Here is an 18,973-nt window from a genome sequence, read left to right on the forward strand (position 1 = left end):
TTTGTGAAGGACTGCTAGGAAAGTTTAACATCACTAATTGTTATTAACTGCAGACCCTGAATTGAGATACAGCCAGTGAGTACTTTCATAGGCTGCATCATCCTGAGGACCCGGCCTTCGTGGTCTACGTGGGCCGGGTCCTCCGGAGGTCGGGTAGGCCGGAAGCGCGAGGCTGTAAAATTGGACGGTCTAGCCTTCTGATTAGCGTCACCTCTGTCTCGGTGGAGTTTAATAAACTCGGCCGTCTGCTCCTTGCTGTCTAAAATATAACAGGACACTGGAGTGAACTCTCGACCATCTCACACTTCTTTAACCAGTTTTCTGTTTGACGTTTATTCAGCTGTGTGAAAATTATAACTTTAATCTCAGCCAAACAGATTTACTCAGGAACAAATTAAACGCTGAAAAAAGACAAACAATAACATTTTTAGGTTATCCAAGTGACTTGAGCTACATTCTCATCTGAAAATATGTTTATTTTGTGACCCAGAAAGAGTAATAAGAGTAATTTTAAAACTCAGTAGCTGCCACCATTGTTGGAAACTGGAATTGGCTGGGCCGCGCTATGAATTCTGGGATATGGTGGGCCAGGAAGGACACACCGACCCGTCCTTCACATCTGGGCAAAAGGAGGAAGCATTTGCACAAGTCTTCAAATCTGGACAGCCTTCATTGCGTTGCTGTGACATAATCGGCCTTCAAATGTGGCCTCAGGAGGATGCAGCCCATGAATGTGGACAGTCCTTAGAAATTAGGTAGTGAGTACACAGAGAGTGTGCTTCAGATGAAGCACTGAAGATTATATTATGAAAAACAGAAGTTAGCAATTTAATTAAAAACATTTAGATAAGCAGATGAGCTACCAAAAACACCACTGTGTGTTTGAACAGGAAGTGATACTCTCCCGCAGAGAGAGCGAACACCAAGTGACAGCGCCACCCAAAGGCATTTTTATTCTTTCGATTTACAAACAAGTGAAACAAGTTTCCATTCTCTCCACCCGTCTAAGCGTCACACACAGCGTACATCATTAGCCACACACACACACACAATTATGGGCACATGGAGCCGGCACCAGAGAACAGAGGTTAAAGATATTTAACCAACTTTAAAAACTACAGACAGACGTTTTATTACAGGAGTCACAGGCCTGTCACAGGTTTAAACCAACTTAAAACACCTGAGTTTCCTAATGTGTTCTCAGCCTGTTATGACTCCAGACCAATTAAACTTTGGGCTTTGCGATGCATGTCGCTCCCTTCACCCCAACAGGAAGGAACATACAGTCGTGGCCAAAAGTTTTAAGAATTACACAAATATTGGAAATGGGAAAAGTTGCTTACGTTTTTATGATAGCACTTTGCATATACTCCAGAATGATAAGAAGAGTGATCAGTCCTTTGCCATCAAAATGAACTTAATCCCAAAAAACCTTTCCGCTGCATTTCACTGCTGTCATTAAAGGACCTGCTGAGATCATTTCAGTAATCGTCTTGTTAACTCAGGTGAGAATGTTGACGAGCACGAGGCTGGAGATCATTATGTCAGGCTGATTGGTAGTGATGGCTCGCTTGAAGCTGACGCTCCGGTGCGTGTGTCAAAAAAATCAACACACTGCTTCAGAAGCACTGGCCGTTTATCAATGCCCAAGTACGCGAGTACGTACTCGCGTTCTCGGTGAGTACGTACTCGCCGAGAACGCACGGGAGTACGTACCTGCCGAGAACGCAAGCACGGACTCGTGGGCCGTCTCTCAATTCTCAAGTACGCGAGCACGGACTCGTGATTTGTACCAGCGTACGTGATGATGTCACAGGTCCGGAGTTTTTACTGCCGTCCCCTCCTAATTTAACTGTGAGTAACATATTATGAAGCTTAACTTTAATCACAGCCAAACCGGTTTACTCAGGAACAAATAAAACACTGAAATAAACCAAACATGAACATTTAGAAGTGATCTAAGTGACTTATATATCATTGTTAACCTCAGTAGTGAAACCTCTATTAATAAAAATAGTGTACATGTACATACGTGTACATACCTTAATAAAAACAAGCAGGTGAGATGTTAGAACGCTTTTATTTCTATTCTAGTGGACACTCAATACTATAGACAGCTGCTGGGGTTTCTTTAACCTGAGTAGTGAGAAGTCCGCGAGCGGGGGGGGGGTGAAAACGATGTGCCGGGAGTCCGCTGTTGAGTTTTGGACGAAATGCATTCTGGGATATTTAGCTGTCCCAAGTCTACACCGATGCATGCTCGATAAAACGGGCGGATCGAGAACACATCCGGGACTTTTTCGCGTTCTCGGCGTGATGCGTACTTCGAATTGGAACAGTACTTGGTCTCCGACTGATGACGTATCACGAGTACACGAGAACGCAAGTACGCACAAGTACGCATATTGATAAACGGCCACTGTGTCGAAGCCTGATTCGTTTGGCCAGAGTCACGTGATCAGTGACGTCACTGCTTCGGTATCTGATTCAATGGTTTATAAGCAGGTGAATCATTCGCGGGATTTGTGAAATGTTTTGATGGTGACAGATAGAGAACCACTGATCATTCTACAGAGAGATTTGGAGCCAGTGAGGAAGAGAGGAGGTTCTGTTGTGTGGGAGTATTTTGAGTTGATTTTAGTCAATCGGGTGAGCTTTCCAGCTTTGTGTTCTGGCTGTTTGCTTTTGTTTTGTGCGTGTTTATTTTATCTGACAATGGGAAAAACTTAAAATGTCAAAAATCTGCTTTTCATAATATAAATATCATTAAATAACTTTAGAAAGACTTCCATTTGACTCGTAACATTTAATGTTATAAAAAGATATATTTTATTTTTAAAATAATCTTAAAATGTTAGTCTACAAAATGTGCAGCAATTTAATTTATTTATTCTCTGCTATTCTCGCTTATAGTTTGTGGGGCCCAGTTAGACTGTATAACTGCATCTCTACCAGTTTCCCTGCACTGCAGCCTCCTCTGTTTCACGTGAAGGGATTTTCATTAGGGCAGGAGAAATTATCTTCACGGAAAGGAACAGGTTCGGCCATCACACAGTGGAACAAATTCTCTTCTTAAATAAAAATGAAAAGGGGTTACCTTAAATGCATCATGGTTTTAATTTGCAAGTTCATAAGCATTTCCCTTTCCATTTCACAATCAATTCTGCCCCCTGGTCAAAAATATGTATAGGAAAATTTCCCTAATATAATATTATTTATAAATATACCCGTCTAGCGATTAATTGCATAAGTACATGGAGGCAGGACCTCACAGCAGAAGCATACTCCATAATGTGCATTATTATATGTATGTTATATGTAACGTGGTATTTTTCAATCATTGTATTTACCAACATCAAGAAGTCACAAGCAAAGAAAGACCAAACCATGGTGCATGTTTAAACATGGAAATTTTACTGGTCAAAATTATTTATTAAACAAATAAACCACATTTTTTAACACCAAAAAAATACACGTTCAAAGAAACACAACAGCCCAATATCAGACAGAATTCCACTCTGTAGAGTGGGCAGTCATTATGAAGCAGTTGGTTTTATTTTGTGGATTCAAGCTGCTCTTCATACTTTTGGCCACCAGATGTCACCAGAGAGGACTGTGTTGAAAAGCTTCGAGTAATGAATCGTTCTTCAATACAAGCTTCAATGCTTCAGAAAGCTTCATTTGGCCATCACTAGCTTATACTGACTACTCAGTACAATTTTCCCTTAACAGAAGGGAAAAGTGAGCTAGACTGGAAGAGACTAACAAAACGAACCTGAATGGAGGACTCTGGGAGAAACACGCGGAGAAGAAACACAGACAACACTAACATGAGTGACTAACAAGCAACTAACATGAGTGAACACACGCTATAAATACACAGAAGGGAACGAGGAAACTACACACAGGAGGGAGGCACAGCTGATTGTGATCGACAAGACAAGACAGGGGAAACGCAAACTGACCACACTGGCATAAGACACAGACTTAATAAAACAGAGAACTCAAAACACACACGGAGACACAGACTCAGAGACGCGGGCTTTACAGAGAGACATGACTACACTAGAGGGTATGGCCAAATGAAGCTTTCTGAAGCTTGTATTGAAAAACGGTTCATTACTGGAAGCTTTTTAACACAGTCCTCTCTGGTGACATCTGGTGGCGAAAATTATGAAGAGCAGCTTGAATCTACAAAATAAAATGGACTGCTCACTCCAGAGTGGAGTTCTCTCTGATATTGGGCCACCGTTGCGTTGCTTTGAACATGTAATTTATTTATTTATTTTTTCGTTTGGGGGCTGAAAAATTTGTAATGCTTATTTGCTTAATACATCTTGATCAATAAACTTTCCTTATGTAAACATGCACCATGTTGTGGCCTTTCTTTGCTCATGACTCCTTGATGTTGGCAAATACAATAAGTGAGCAATATATATAATATACATATGATAACGTACAGCACACTGGAGTATGCTCCTGCTGTGAAGTCCTGCCTCCATCTACTTGTGCATTTAATCACGGGACAGCTGGACAGGTATGTTCATACAAACTATTAGATTATGCCAATCGTCCTATGAATATTTTTGACCTAGGGGTAGCATTGATTGTGAACTGGAAAGGGAAAATGCTTAGGGGGCTGAGTACGGCTGGGTATCGTCACTGATTTGTAAAATAATTTTGATTCGATACAGGATCCGATTCAATTCGATTGGAATCTGGAAAGTTTTGCCTCAGACAGTCAGAAATATTACAATTCTGATCATTTATCAGTATATATCCATATGTTTGTATCTATTAAAAGAAAGCTGACACTTGTGAGACTTAATTAGAGATGTAAACGGAGAGTTATGAAACCTGCAGCTGCAGAAGCCAGCGAAAAAAAAGGTAAACACAGCGCGAACCCGCCGACACATCAAATTTTGATTCTGACGCGTCGGGTCCGCGCTCTGTGTTTAGAATGGATTGTAATCAGAAAAGCGATAATCAAAAGCCACCCCTAACCATGAACTTGCAAAGTAAAAACACGATCTATGTAAGGTAGTCCTTTTGTTATTTTCATTTAAAAAGAGGATTAGTTTTACTGTGCGCTGGCCGAGTCTGTTTCTTTTCTTAGAAATAATTTCTGCTGCCCAAGAGAAAATCCTCTGGCATGGAACAGAAGAGGCTGTGGAGTGCAGGAACTACACTGCAAGTTGGTAGATATGCAGGTATGCGGTCTTATGGGTCCTGCAGACTATCACCTAAAAACAATAAACAAAATGATTTTCTAAAATGTGCAGCAATGTAATTTACATATAATGTGAAATACATTTTTTTAGTCTTTATTAGCTTTAATTCACATGGAAGTATTTCTAAAGTCATATGCTGTAATGATATTTACATTATGAAAACATGATTTTGGACATTTCACGTTTTTCACTTCTGCAGATAAAATAAATTGAGCAAAATCAACTCAAAATCCCGCGAATGATTCACTTCCTTATAAACCACTGAATCACTTGTTCTAAATGAAGCTTCGGACGTCACTGATCACGTGACTCTGGCCAAACCACACAGTGCTTCTGCAGTGTGCTGTTTTTTGGGGACGCACCGGAGCGCCAGCTTCAAGCGGGCATTAGTCTAATGCAGGGGTAGGCAACCTTTCTGATGGCGAGTGCCATTTAAAATTTCTTCAGAAGTCAGTGTGCCATATGATTGCATTAGCAATAAATTTAATAACGCTCTATATTAACAGTTACACACTATATAGAACAACTTTATAGGATTATATTTGTTCGCAGATGTTGGCAGCTGTCAGCGAATAGTTATCAGCTATTTTGAAACAAAAAAAAGACACTTTTTATCCCTAACAAGAACTCCATAACAGCAAATACAGAAAATACAAATGCTATTTATGGTCTCCTCACAACAATGATAAGAAAAATAAACTGGGCCAATATGGCATGTTTGTTAACACAGAGATACACATGTTAATGTGATCTCTGGTCTCCCACTCAGAGACACAGGTCTCCGAGTGTCCAGCATTCAGACGGCTACCGGAGGACACTCATGTGAGAGAAAATCTGCTCACACAGATATGTAGAGCCAAATACTGTCAATAAGGCCTCTGCAATGTTCTGAAGACAGTTAAACTTGTCAGGTAGTGATGTCCAGCAGGTGAAAATGCAGCTCCATGAACACGCACAGCTGTGGATTCCAGCTGCTTCGATGTTATGTGTATGATTTCTATACATTTTATGTCAGATACAAACTTTGGTTGTAAGCTTCAGATAATTATTTAATAACAGCTAGATATTTTAAATGAGAATAAGAAAGTATTTCTTTGTGCCCCCCTTTCCCTGTTAATGCCCTACCTGGCCCCCCTGGCAAAACTTTGCTAGACCCGCCCCTGCACAGTTACCAGCTGTCAGCTACGTAGAAAAGGATCCTGGTGTTATTTGTCTCTCAGAAACAGTTCATAACTTCCCTTCAACTCATTCATGTCACCTAAAAGGTAAACCTGTTTCTCCATCACCTGTTCAGCTCTGATGATTCAGTAAGGACATCTCCTGGTTTCATCTGCATGTTTCCCTCTCACCAGATATCCAAACCATCATGACCAGCAGCTGTGGCTCCAGCAAACATCAGCTGATATTAGAAAGTAATATTAAATAAATTCTAACAACAGCTGATCAAGCTTAAACGTGCTGCTGTTGTTTAGCGCGACATCCGCTGGTCTTTCTGGCGCAAAGTGGGCGATAAACAAACAAGAGAGAAAAGCCGATCAGCTGATCATTGATCAGTTTCATGATTGAAGTAGCAACGGGGTGGGGGGAAATGAGAGGAGAAGAGGCAGCTGTGCAGCGTAACGACAGAATAACTCCAGCTTTGTGTCTTTTTCCATCCTAGCTGAAGTTCGGGACAAACTGTGTTCCTTTTCACCTTAATACGAAACGCGTAATATTTTCTCTGAATGAGGGATGATTCCGTCTTTTTACAGGCGACTCTACTAACTAACCTTATGAATAAAATACAGTTCACTATGGTATCAGTAACATCAAAGCACCCACCCAGCTGTATAGAAAGTCCGTCATGCTAGCTAGCACGCAGTACAGTTATTGTAACTGACTGTAAAAAGTCAGCACAACGAAAATAAACTCCACCTAAACTTGGTTTATATCTGACCCAGATAGACTGCAGGTCAGAACTTCTTACCTGAAATTTAGTTCACCTGACACTCGGACCGGCGGCCGCCTCGGGTCTCTGCTCCTCCTGCCTCCGATCTCCCTCATCCACCTGCTGGCCTCCACCACTTGCTAATTTTACTGAATCTGAGGAAGCTCCGCCATAGCCACCATCAAACAACTGAGTTATTTTTACACACCGACCAGCATCTGGCCAAACCACCACCTTTCATTGTTTACACCGTTACAAAGGGGGGAAAAAAGTCACCGGGCCACCGAGGAAATGCCTGATGGCCAGTCCAGCATTGGTCGTGCCGTCAGTTAACCCTTCGCGTGCCGACTGTGGCACGCGTGCCTAGGGTTGCCGACCCCTGGTCTAATGGATAGATTTAATCAATAAACCTTTCTTATGTAAACATGCACCATGGTGTGGTATTACTTTGCCTGTCACTTCTTGATGTTGGTAAATAAAATAGATGCAAAATACATATAATAACATACAACACATTATGTATATATATATATATATATGATTCACTTCCTTATATCCATTTGAATCAGGTACCGAAGCAGTTACGTGCGTAATGAAGCTTCGGACGTCAGTGGTCACGTGACTTTGGCCAAACGAATCAAGCCTCGACACCGTGCTTCTGAACCAGTGTGTTGTTTTTTTCGACACGCTCCGAAGCTTCAGCTTCAAGCGGGCCATCACTAGTATAAGCTTTCAATGATATAAGTTTACATGTGATAGAATACTGCATGATGACCTTTTCCTTGCTCAGAACTGATTGTTCTTTATAAAACATGTTCTGATATTTCTATCTGAATCTTCCCACAGCGATAGTAAGAAGTCGAACAAGCAGTTCTGACCTCGCACACACACACACACACACACACACACACACACACACACACACACACACACACACACTGAACAAATGTTTTCATTTTTCTTGTGTATAAATAAAGACAAGTGCAAGAACAGAGCGCGCACTTCACAGGGCCCCCACTCTGATGTGACCGCTCTTGCAAGTAAAATCTGCAGCATGTGTGTCTCCACTCTGACTCTCAGCTGAAGAAGTGTCTTTAGAATAAATCTCTTGACATTTATTTTGGTCCTTTGTAGCCGGATCAGAAATATCAGAACTGTTATCTGTGACTCTGTTCCAGGATCCAGCACTGATTCCTGACGCCGTGGGAAGCCAGCACCGAAGTCTGTGCACAGCCCTCTTAGATGAGGCCGAAAGACCTGGGAGGTTAATTTGGGTCCGGGCCGGTGTTTATAGTCTGGTCCACGGCGGTGGGATTCAGTCTGAACCACTAGTGAGACGTCTGAGGGTGAGAAACACTATTTTGATGTATAAAACCGCCGAGAAGGTTTTAAGAAACGCATGACATAGGTGACAAAATAGGTTTAAGTTCACCAAAAGGCCAAAAGGACCTAAGTTTAAGCTGGTTTTAGAGGTAGCCGAAATTACTTCGTGACCAAATAGGTTTAAGTTAAATAAGCACGCAAATGTTTATATGTGTATGTGTTTGGAAGTAAGTTGATTTTACAGCTGCTGAACTACTTCCATGTTTTATTTTTATTTTTATTTGTTTTCTTTGCTGAGGCTCACATACTGGTGACAGAGGAGAACGGTTGAGTTTCATCTCTTAAAACTGATACCGCTTAACCTGTAGCGTGAAGTCGAAGGCCGTATCAGTAAACCACTCTAGAGTCAAGCGTGCCAGTGACGGCCCAGCAAAATCTTTGAACATGGAGAATAAACAAGCAAAATTAACACCTGATGAGGAATGGTTAGAAAAACAACAAACCGCAGCAGGTAGAATAAGTGCCAATAGGTGGAGAAATCCACGAAAAGCTAAAAATCGCAGGTGGGAAGGGAAATGCGATCCCTCAGCTGTTACCCAGCTGAAAGCTTCCCTGAAACAAGAAATCACATTAACAAAAGACCCGAAGAAAAAACTAAAACGTAAAGAAGACTATAAACTTTTCCAAGCATGGGAAACTGAAGCTGAAAAGAGAACTGAAAATAAGAAAAAGAAAGAGGAAAAGAAGAAACAATTTAAATGTGCTTCCATTAAAGGATTACTACCACCCATTAGGTCTCATGTAGAAAAGCATTGGGTAACGCAAGATACGAACACAGCAGATGAGGCGTTTCAATATGCTAACCATGCACAGACAGTGGTGAAGGAGAAGGTCTGAGTTTTTGTCCTCAACGCTGACACTGCTCTCACAGCTTTCAGTGGAGGCTACAGGGGAGGTTTCAGAGGCCAAAATAGAGGGAAAGGAATGCATAGGGGAAGAGCAAGAGGTAGAGGCAGGCCTATACACACACACACCAAGCAGTGGTTTTAGTACTACATGCTGGAAGTGTGGAAAAGAGGGACATTTTGTACGTGACTGTAGGACACAGAGAACGCCCGACATAGAAAGATTAGCTGCAACTCCTGTGGCTGCCAGCACCCAGACAGATGAAAGGGAGAGACAGACAAAAAGTAAAATAAACAAAGGCTAAATTAAATTAGAGCTTAACTGTAATGTATTCAAACTAATGATAGCAAGGATAACAACCTGTAAACTGGTATTAACAATGAAACATAGTTGGGATGAAGACCATGCTCAGAATGAATAGAATGAAAGAAAATACATGATTCACACAAACACATATTAAATGAAATAGAGAGATGCATAAGGTATGTTAAGGTTGTGTCATTGTTCAGCCAAGGAAAGTGTGTGAAAAGGAAAATGTCTCCAGCTTGGCAAAGGGTGAAACTGCAGATCACCCCCATCCCTCGATGGATACAAAATGAAATATAAGTAAAATATTGTAATATACTATTGCTGTTATATAAAAAAGATAATAACATTAATAATGACATAATATTAATATTTAGAGGCACCTCAGTCAGTTATGATGTGAGGTGGATAATTGTTAAAAAGTAGTCTGCATCAAGCTTGAGGTTGCTCAAATTCAGTACAATGACATATGAGATGAAGAAAATTTAGAGAAATGTAAGAGGCTTATCCCTCAAAACTGTAAATACAATGAAGTTGCACAAAATAGTTTCCCACCACAGGAAATTTAGTTTGAGTGTCTTAATAGTTTTATTTTTGAAATACACCAATTTTTATATACTGCAGGAAAAACAAAAATAAATACTATAGTGCAAATTTGCAACAAAAAAAAAAAACCAGCATATGCATCAAAATAAAGTATTTCCAGCAGTGCAATATGAGTCCTAAGCATCCCAGAAACGACACAGAAAGTCATAAAGTCAAACATAACTTGTAAAAACACCAGTACAGGCTCATGAGGCCCTGATGGTAAAAAAACTAAATTTCCACGAAAATGACATCACTTCCGGTTTCGGGCAGGTAATGGCGGACATGCTAAAGTTCACGCTGACGTCTATTCCAACATATGAATGTTATGAACAGCTGATCGGATCGGCAAAGCGTGTTTCTGGAATATTATGTTTTTGTTGCTGCAAGTGCTTTTTATGCAGTTTTTGCAAAGCTATATGCGGAAGGAAACTGTGACCTCGGACAAGCTGATGGCATAAGATGTAAGTACAACTCCTCCGGTTTCATATGCAAAAAAAATTATTGCTCTAGCTTATGTGGTTGCAGTGCTACTGGGATTTAAAAATAGTTACGCAAAACAGAGCGTGCCCGCTCCGACCGGCTTTAAAGGGTTAACACACGTGAGAGAAAGGCAGCTGTTAAGAAAATGCTCTTTTGGGTGAGACAAACACAGAGGCCCTACATGCAAGCGTACTAACACACATACATGCAATGAAGAACAGCTTATACTATAGCACACACTATGCATGCGCCTATATCTCTCATTGGTGTTAAAGCAGGAAAAACTTAACAGAGTTTTGTTATCAGATGCTGAATTTATCCACGGCTGACATTTAACTCTCCAGCTTGCAGGACAATAGGTGAAGCGTTTGTGAAAATAGAGGAGAAAAAATAAATAAAAAATAAAGACAGAGTCTGGTATGACCAAGCAGTAATCAGACAATAAATTTAGTTGGTAATACAATAAATTGTGACGTTTTCTGCTTGATTGATGTAGCATAAGTAATTTACTGTATGAAGGAAATTCTCTTGTGATAATATTTTGAACGTGCATTTCTGTTGACCTGTCAACTTAGTGCATAATAAGCTGATGTGCAAATTAGTTAATGTGCAAAATGACTGGATTATATAATAAGTGAATAAGATGTAACAGAGGGTTGAAATTAGTTTCTTATTTCTAGTGTGTGGAGAAAGGTTTTATCATGGCACACATATGTTTACATGGGAGGAAAGTCCCTATGTGATATGACATTCAGCTCAGAGTGCAGAACTAACTGCTGTAATCAGAGCATGTGAAAGATATGAAGGACAGGACATTAACATCCACACAGACAGCAAGTATGTACAGTCAGGTCCATAAATATTGGGACATCGACACAATTCTAACATTTTTGGCTCCATACACCACCACAATGGATTCCAAATGAAACGAACAAGATGTGCTTTAACTGCAGACTGTCAGCTTTTATTTGAGGGTATTTACATCCAAATCAGGTGAACAGTGTAGGAATTACAACAGTTTGCAAATGTGCCTCCCACTTCTTAAGGGACCAAAAGTAATGGGACAGAATAAGAATAAGTTTATAAATAAAAATAAGTTTCATGATTGAAGTAGCAGCAAGAAGAGGCAGTCGCTCCATATATCGGTTGTTAAGCTTAACGTGGGAACGCTTTACAAACATTCAGAGATGAACTTACACACTTGCTTTACTTCTCTCTGGGATAACTTCCTCGGAGATGAAATGCTGGTTTGGTAGCGAGGCTACAAATACACACAGCCGCTCTATCAGGTGATGCATACTGCTCCGGTTATGAGCCGAGTTACGCCGTGTCGCAAGTTTTGTGAGGTGCTTTTTTGATATTTAATGGATCGGATTACATTTTTTATTTCTCTCCGATATCTGATCCAGTAATTTACGTCAGTATCGGACCGATACCGATACCTAATATCGGATCGGTCCATCTCTGCTGGACAGTCAAGCAATGGCACTGGATTCACCACTGACATCAGGTGAACTCCAGGAAGCGCTGATAAGCATGCCCAATAATAAGGCTCCAGGTCCAAACGGTGTGGAAATAAATTATTTTACTGCTACAATATATTCTTCATCAGTAACATTGCATTAAAAAGTTTATTAAAGCTACTGGCACCATATTAACCTTTTTATTACAGGTGCAGCCATAATCGTTTTATACACATATTGCATACTGTGCTCATTAAGAGTTGATGCTTAGTCTCAGTCTATTAAAGGTTTCAAGCTTTGTCTGGCGCGATGTCCAGATAATCTATTGTGTAAGTGACTTGGAGCACAGAAGGATAAACAGCATACACGCTTACAAACACATGATTTAAACATAGGCCAGGCCAAAGACCTGGAATTCATTTAGCTTCTAACTGCATTTTAGTTTGCTTAGTAAGAGATGACAGAAGATGAATCAAGAAAAGGACAAGCCCACAGAAATCGTCTGAGCTTGAAACTAATTGCCATGTATGGAAGGTGTGATAGAAAGAGGAACTTAAGATGGACCCTTTACTGTAATTGATGCATTTGATGTTCATTTGACGCATGAAGGGGCGTAGCCCTGATATTATAAAAGTATTCTCAAGTGTATTTTTGAAAGAAGACGTATGCTGATGTGATGCTGTGTACTTCTTCCCACGCATGTGTTTCAATAAACTCATTGTTTGACTGCACTCTTCTGTTGGTTTGTTCCATTGCTCAACATTTTCGAATTCGGGACAACGGCTTTCCTGCAGAATTCTACAAAGAATTCTGGACGATTCTAGCACCAGTTTTTTACAGAACGTTGTTGGAAATCAAAGAAAAGGGCAGACTTCCATCAAATATGAATTGTGCCAACATTACAACCAGGCAAAAACCCTGTATATCCCTCAAGCTATGGCCCAATATCCCTTATAAATATAGATCTTAAAATAACCTGCAAAGCTCTCTCAAAGAGATTAGAGAAAATAACAGCCCTCTTAATTCATCCTGACCAAACTGGTTTCATAAAAGGCAGGCACTTATCAACAAAAACACGTAGATTACTTAATTTGATAGACGACTCATACAGTAAAAACATTGAAACAACAATATTGTCTCTAGATGCAGAAAAAACGTTGGACAGAGTTAACTGGAAATTTCTGTTTGCAACTTTACACAAACTTGGTTTTGGAAACTCTTTCAAAAATATTATACAACAGCTTGTGTCAGAACAAATGAAACATCCTCCAGCTTCTGCATTTCTGAATAACAAATCTTGGACTCACCGAGCCTTCCTGCAGTTCCTCACAGCTGGAATCAGTCTCTGTCGTCCTTGGTCTGTTGTGTTGTACTTCTCCAAGTCCAGCTCATCCAGAACCTCCTCTGACATCTGCAGCATGAAGGCCAGAGCTGAGCACTGGATCATAGTAAGTTGCTTCTTTGATCTGTTCTCTGACTTCAGGAACTCTTGGATCTCCTGATGTACTGAGAGGTCATTAATCTCCATCAGACAGTGGAAGATGTTGATGCTTCTGTCAGGAGAGATTTTAAACTTCTTTTTATTCTTCAAATTGTTGATGACTCTCTGGATGGTTTCTGGACTGTTCTCTGTCTGACCCAGCAGACCTCCTAAGAGTCTCTGGTTGGACTCCAGACAGAGGCCATGAAGGAAGCGGACAAACAGGTCCAGGTGGCCATTTTTACTCCTGAAGGATTTTATTAGTGTTTCCATCAAAAAATGATCCAGAGATGACTCGTTGTATTTTTTTCCCAGGAAGTCCCTCAGCACCTCTGACTTCCTGTTGGTGAAACAGTGGAACATGTAGACTGCAGCCAGAAACTCCTGAATGCTCAGATGAACAAAGCAGTAGACTGGTTTCTGGAAGATCACACACTCTCTTTTGAAGATCTCTGTACAAACTCCTGAGTACACCGAGGCCTCTGTCACATCCAGACCACACTGCTCCAGGTCTTCTTGGTAGAACATGATGTTTCCTTTCTCCAGATGTTCAAACGCCAGCCTCCCCAGCTTCAGAAGAACTTCCCTGTCAGCCTCCGTCAGCTCCTGTGGACTCGTCTCATGTCCCTCATGGTACTTGTTCTTCTTCCTCTTTGTCTGAACCAGCAGGAAGTGTGAGTACATGTCAGTCAGGGTCTTGGGCAGCTCTCCTCTCTGCTCTGTAGTCAACATGTGCTCCAGAACTGTAGCAGTGATCCAGCAGAAGACTGGGATACTACACATGATGTGGAGGCTCCTGGATATCTTCAAGTGGGAGATGATTCTGCTGGACAGCTCTTCATTACTGAATCTCCTCCTGAAGTACTCCTCCTTCTGGGCGTCAGTGAAGCCTCGTACTTCTGTTAGCCTGTCGACACATGTAGGAGGGATCTGATTGGCTGCTGCAGGTCGGGAAGTGATCCAGGCGAGCCGAGGGAAGCAGATTCCCTGGATGAGGTTTGTCAGCAGCTGGCTGACTGATGACTTCTGTGTGACATCAGACAGCAGCTTCCTGTTGGTGAAATCCAATGAAAGTCTGCTTTCATCCAGGCCGTCAAAGATGAACAAAAGCTGAGAGACAGCCAGCTTCTCTGCTGTGACCTTCTGTAATGTTGGATGGAAAACATGGAGCAGCTCCAGAAGACTGTACTGCTCATCTCTGATCAGGTTCAGCTCCCTGAATGAAAGCAGAACCACCACACTGACATGTTGGTTCTCCAAGCCCTCTGCCCAGTCCAGAGTGAACTTCTGCACTGAGAAGGTTTTTCCAACACCAGCCACGCCGTTGGTCAGAACCACTCTGATGGGTCTCTGTTGGTCAGGGAAGGCTTTAAAGATGTCCTGGCACCTGATTGGAGCGTCATGGGCGTCCATCTTGGAAGCTGTCTCCAGCTGCCTCACCTCATGTTGGGTATGAACCTCTTCACTCTGTCCCTCTGTGATGTAGAGCTCAGTGTAGATCCTGTTGAGGAGGCTTCTACTTCCTGTTTCATCACTTCCTTCAGTCACACGTTCACATCTCCTCCTCAGACTGATCTTATGTTCATCTAAAACCTCCTGCAGACCAACATCTGCTGAAAGAAAGAGAAAGAAAACTCTTCAGTGTCTGAACAACAACAAGAAGTCCAGTTTTCAGAAACGAGTCCATCAGCAGACAGATGTTCAGTCTTACTTTGTACACAGCTGCTCTGACTGGCTGTCTGCAGTCCAGCTCTGCTTCTGGATCTTTCTCCACACTGGGGACAGGAGGAGTCTCCTGATGAATCAGACTGGTCCCAGTATGAGGAGATGCACTGTCTGCAGAACCAGTGTCCACAGCTGGTAGAGACTGGATCCTTCAGGACGTCCTGACACAAAGCACAGCAGGACAGCTGCTCCTCCTCACAGACACCACTCCTCTTCCTCTTCCTCCCTCTGTGAACACATTTGTTTATCAGTAAAATCATTGACTGTCAGTGACAAACATCCAGATGTGATGACACTGTGCAGAAGCTCTGATGGTCACAGAGAAAAGTCAAAGTGGAGAAACTTGTGTTTGAGTTCAGAATCCAAGTTTCCTTTGCTGTTCCTGTCTTATTAAACACAGAGTGATCAGCCTACAAACTCCACAGTAAAAGCCTTCATCACACAGCTGATTATGTCCTTCACTGGATGTACTGGAAGTTTGGGATCCATCACTTTCAACTGACCTTTGACCTCCACTAAAAACTGTGGTGGAGCAGTGGTGTCACATTCAGAGCTTTCAGCTTTATTTTGAAAGAGTTCAGTCAGCAGGAAGTGAACTTCTGGGTTCTGATTTTCTTTCTCTTATTTTACAGAAGTGAAGAAGAAGAACTAAAAGCTTTGAAATGATCTGAGTGATATTTTTGAACATTACAAACTGAGTTCAGCCTCCAGCAGTAACTTTGCTTCATGAAGCCTCCTGATGATGTTTGACTACAAACCTGTTTATGTGTCAGACATTCATCACATGAACACAGGCAGAAAAAGAAGCCGATGAAACAAATGACAGAAACGTGTTCATTCACGTCCATCATCCATGTTTTCTATGTCAGATGTTTGTAAAGAACACGTGTGCAGCGCTTTGAGTATCTGCTGTCAGCACACAGAGCAGCAATAAGCACACGTTTGTGTAGATGCTGAACATCAGCCTGGAGGAATCTGACCTCAGGTCTGCACACAGAGCAGCTTCACCTCTGGGATGATGCTGCTTCAGCTCCTTCTACAATCAGGCAGAAGCTTCTGCACCATCAGGACACAAACAGAGAGGAGCTTCTATCCTCAGACCGTCCAAGTCCTACATCAGAACGTGCTCCCCTCATAGCAGCACCATCAGGGTTTAAACAGGACCTCACATCATGTTCTCGTCTCACTGTCATATTTCAGATCATATCTGATTCATTATGACGTCACAGCTGCTGCACTGATGCTGCTGCTTCATTACTGCTGATATTACTCTGTTTCCATCACTTTGCTCATCTGCACTGCTCTGTCAGTACATGCTGTGCTAATGTGGCAAAAAGCACGTCTGCACAATGTTTCATTATTTCATTTGATGACTGTTTCTAATGTTTTGTCCAGTCACAGGAGCAGCTCAGCACGTTTCACTGTGTTGGACGTGTTTGACGATGCCCGTGACAAACAAACAGCCTCGGACTCTTCAATCTTCTTCTTTCTTTGGAGATCAGCTCAGTGGCCTGTTGAGACCATCTTTCTGTTTCTGATGACTCAGTTCAGATTATTATCCTGATACTTTCTTTTAAAATGTGATGAAATCATTTATCTGATGTTCTAGCACAAATACACCAAAACAGTCCCAAACAGCATAAACCACCACGTTACACACAGTGTAAGAAAATACAGGCAACTACAAATAAAAACACTTTTAAAATATAAACTAAAATTACAAAGTGGTCACAGAATTTCAAACACCCATAAATGAGTCAGCAGATCTCTTACATGGTCAGCTGAGCTCCATGATTGAAGAACTTTGTTGGTGCAGGTTCATGACTGAAGTCTGGAGGATTTTCTTTGGACCAGTCACTCCTCACAGACACACAGCTGGATACTGGAGACTGTGACCTCTGACCTCTGCAAACACACATATGTTGTATTCATAACACAATAGTCACATTATTTAATAGAAGATTTTGAAGGTTATCTGCTATAAAAAGCCAGAAGAGGAAAATCTGCTTCATGTGTTTGTGTTTGATCCTCAGTGACTTTGACACAAAGGCCTCTGCTGTGATGATCACACCTCTGATCAAGTCTCGAGTGTCAGCTTTGTTTTTATGGATATAAAAATATGGATATGTGCTGATAAGTGATCAGAATTTTAATATTTCTGACTGTCTGGGGCCAAATAGAATCGAATTGAATGTATTATAGGAATCAGTGATGATATCCAGCCCTAGGCCTGACAGAAGTGGATGTAGCTGTGGATAATAAGAAAAGATGAAAAGAACTATTGATAACTTTTTTGTTAAGTTACCTGATCTGTCTGCAATTCATAGCCAGCTCTGACACAGAGCCATCAACCTCTGAATACTGAAAAAGCACAATTTATCCACAAACACTTTAAGCACAAGCACAAGATTGTTAATCATTTACAAATCAATGTTGTCTGTATGGACAGATTTTTTTTTTTTAAGTGAACATGTAGAGCTGCGGTGTTAAGCTGAATAATTTGGGTGCACCTAAGAAAAAAGTTAGGTGCACCAGTGCAACCGTGGAAAAAGGTTAGTCTACAGCCCTGGATCTTCTAAAGTTGTGACACGCCATTTCCTTTATCTGAGCTGAGCACTAAATCAGATAAAAAGTCTGAGAAATCAGACAGAAACTCTGTGTAAGGCCCAGGTGGACGATAGATGATGACAAGTAAGACTGGTTTCTGAGTTTTACAGCTGGGGTGGACGAGGCTAAGCATCAGGCTTTCAAATGAATTAAAAGTCTGTCTGGGTCTTTGGTTGATTATTGGGCTGGTGTGAAAAATTGCTGCCACACCGCCCCCTCGGCCTGTGCTTCAAGGTTTCTTGAAAGGAAACCAGAGAAAGAGTCCAACAATGTCACACGAAATATAGACACTTTGAAAGAGCACGGTAAATGAGTCAGCAGCAGATCTCTTACATTATCAGCTGAGGTCCATGATGGAGGTTTGGTGTTGGTGCAGGTTCATGACTGAAATATGGAGGTAGCAATATGGACCCATCACTCCTCATAGATGCAGAGCTGGATACTGGAGACTGTGACCTCTGACCTCTGCAAACACAGAAGGGTTTCTATTAGTGCTGTCAGCGTTAATCTCGTTAAAATGACACTAATACGTTAACGAGCTAAATGAGATAATGCGTTGACGCCGTGCAGCCCCAAGCATGGGGCGACCGCGCTAACTTGCAAACGGAGATTTGCCACGTTAATGCAGTTATGGCGTTAACGTCATTTTAATGAGATTAAAGCTGACAGCACTAGTTTCTAGTCACAATCAATGATGCAATCATGAAAGAGTCATGAAAGCCATTAAAGGCCAGCATGGCGGTGCAGCATGGCAGCACTGTATGTACAAGGATGCCAGCTGCCATTAAACCCTGAAGAAGAAGAAGCAGCGGTGTCCGGTATCGTAGCTGTGTCCGTTACGGCGACGCAACGAAGACAGCCCAAATTCGAAGACGCCTCCAAATGCGGCCGACAGAGGCCGCAGCAGATGGCCCCGCCCCTCCCTGAGCCTGGTTCT

General features: G+C 41.7%; 1 protein-coding gene across 1 annotated transcript in view; it reads right to left on the reverse strand.

Annotated features, from left to right (window-relative positions):
* LOC120441893 (NACHT, LRR and PYD domains-containing protein 12-like) overlaps positions 1-14,125 on the reverse strand; it is a 33,964-nt gene extending 19,839 nt beyond the window's left edge. Inside the window, exon 1 of the mRNA XM_039617388.1 lies at positions 13,532-14,125. Coding sequence (XP_039473322.1) covers positions 13,532-14,067 — 536 coding nt within the window. The 5' untranslated portion in view covers positions 14,068-14,125. The remainder of the gene's footprint in view (positions 1-13,531) is intronic.
* Between the last annotated feature and the right edge of the window lie 4,848 nt (positions 14,126-18,973).

Source organism: Oreochromis aureus, linkage group 9 (assembly GCF_013358895.1).
Source record: "Oreochromis aureus strain Israel breed Guangdong linkage group 9, ZZ_aureus, whole genome shotgun sequence".
Taxonomy (NCBI): domain Eukaryota; kingdom Metazoa; phylum Chordata; class Actinopteri; order Cichliformes; family Cichlidae; genus Oreochromis; species Oreochromis aureus.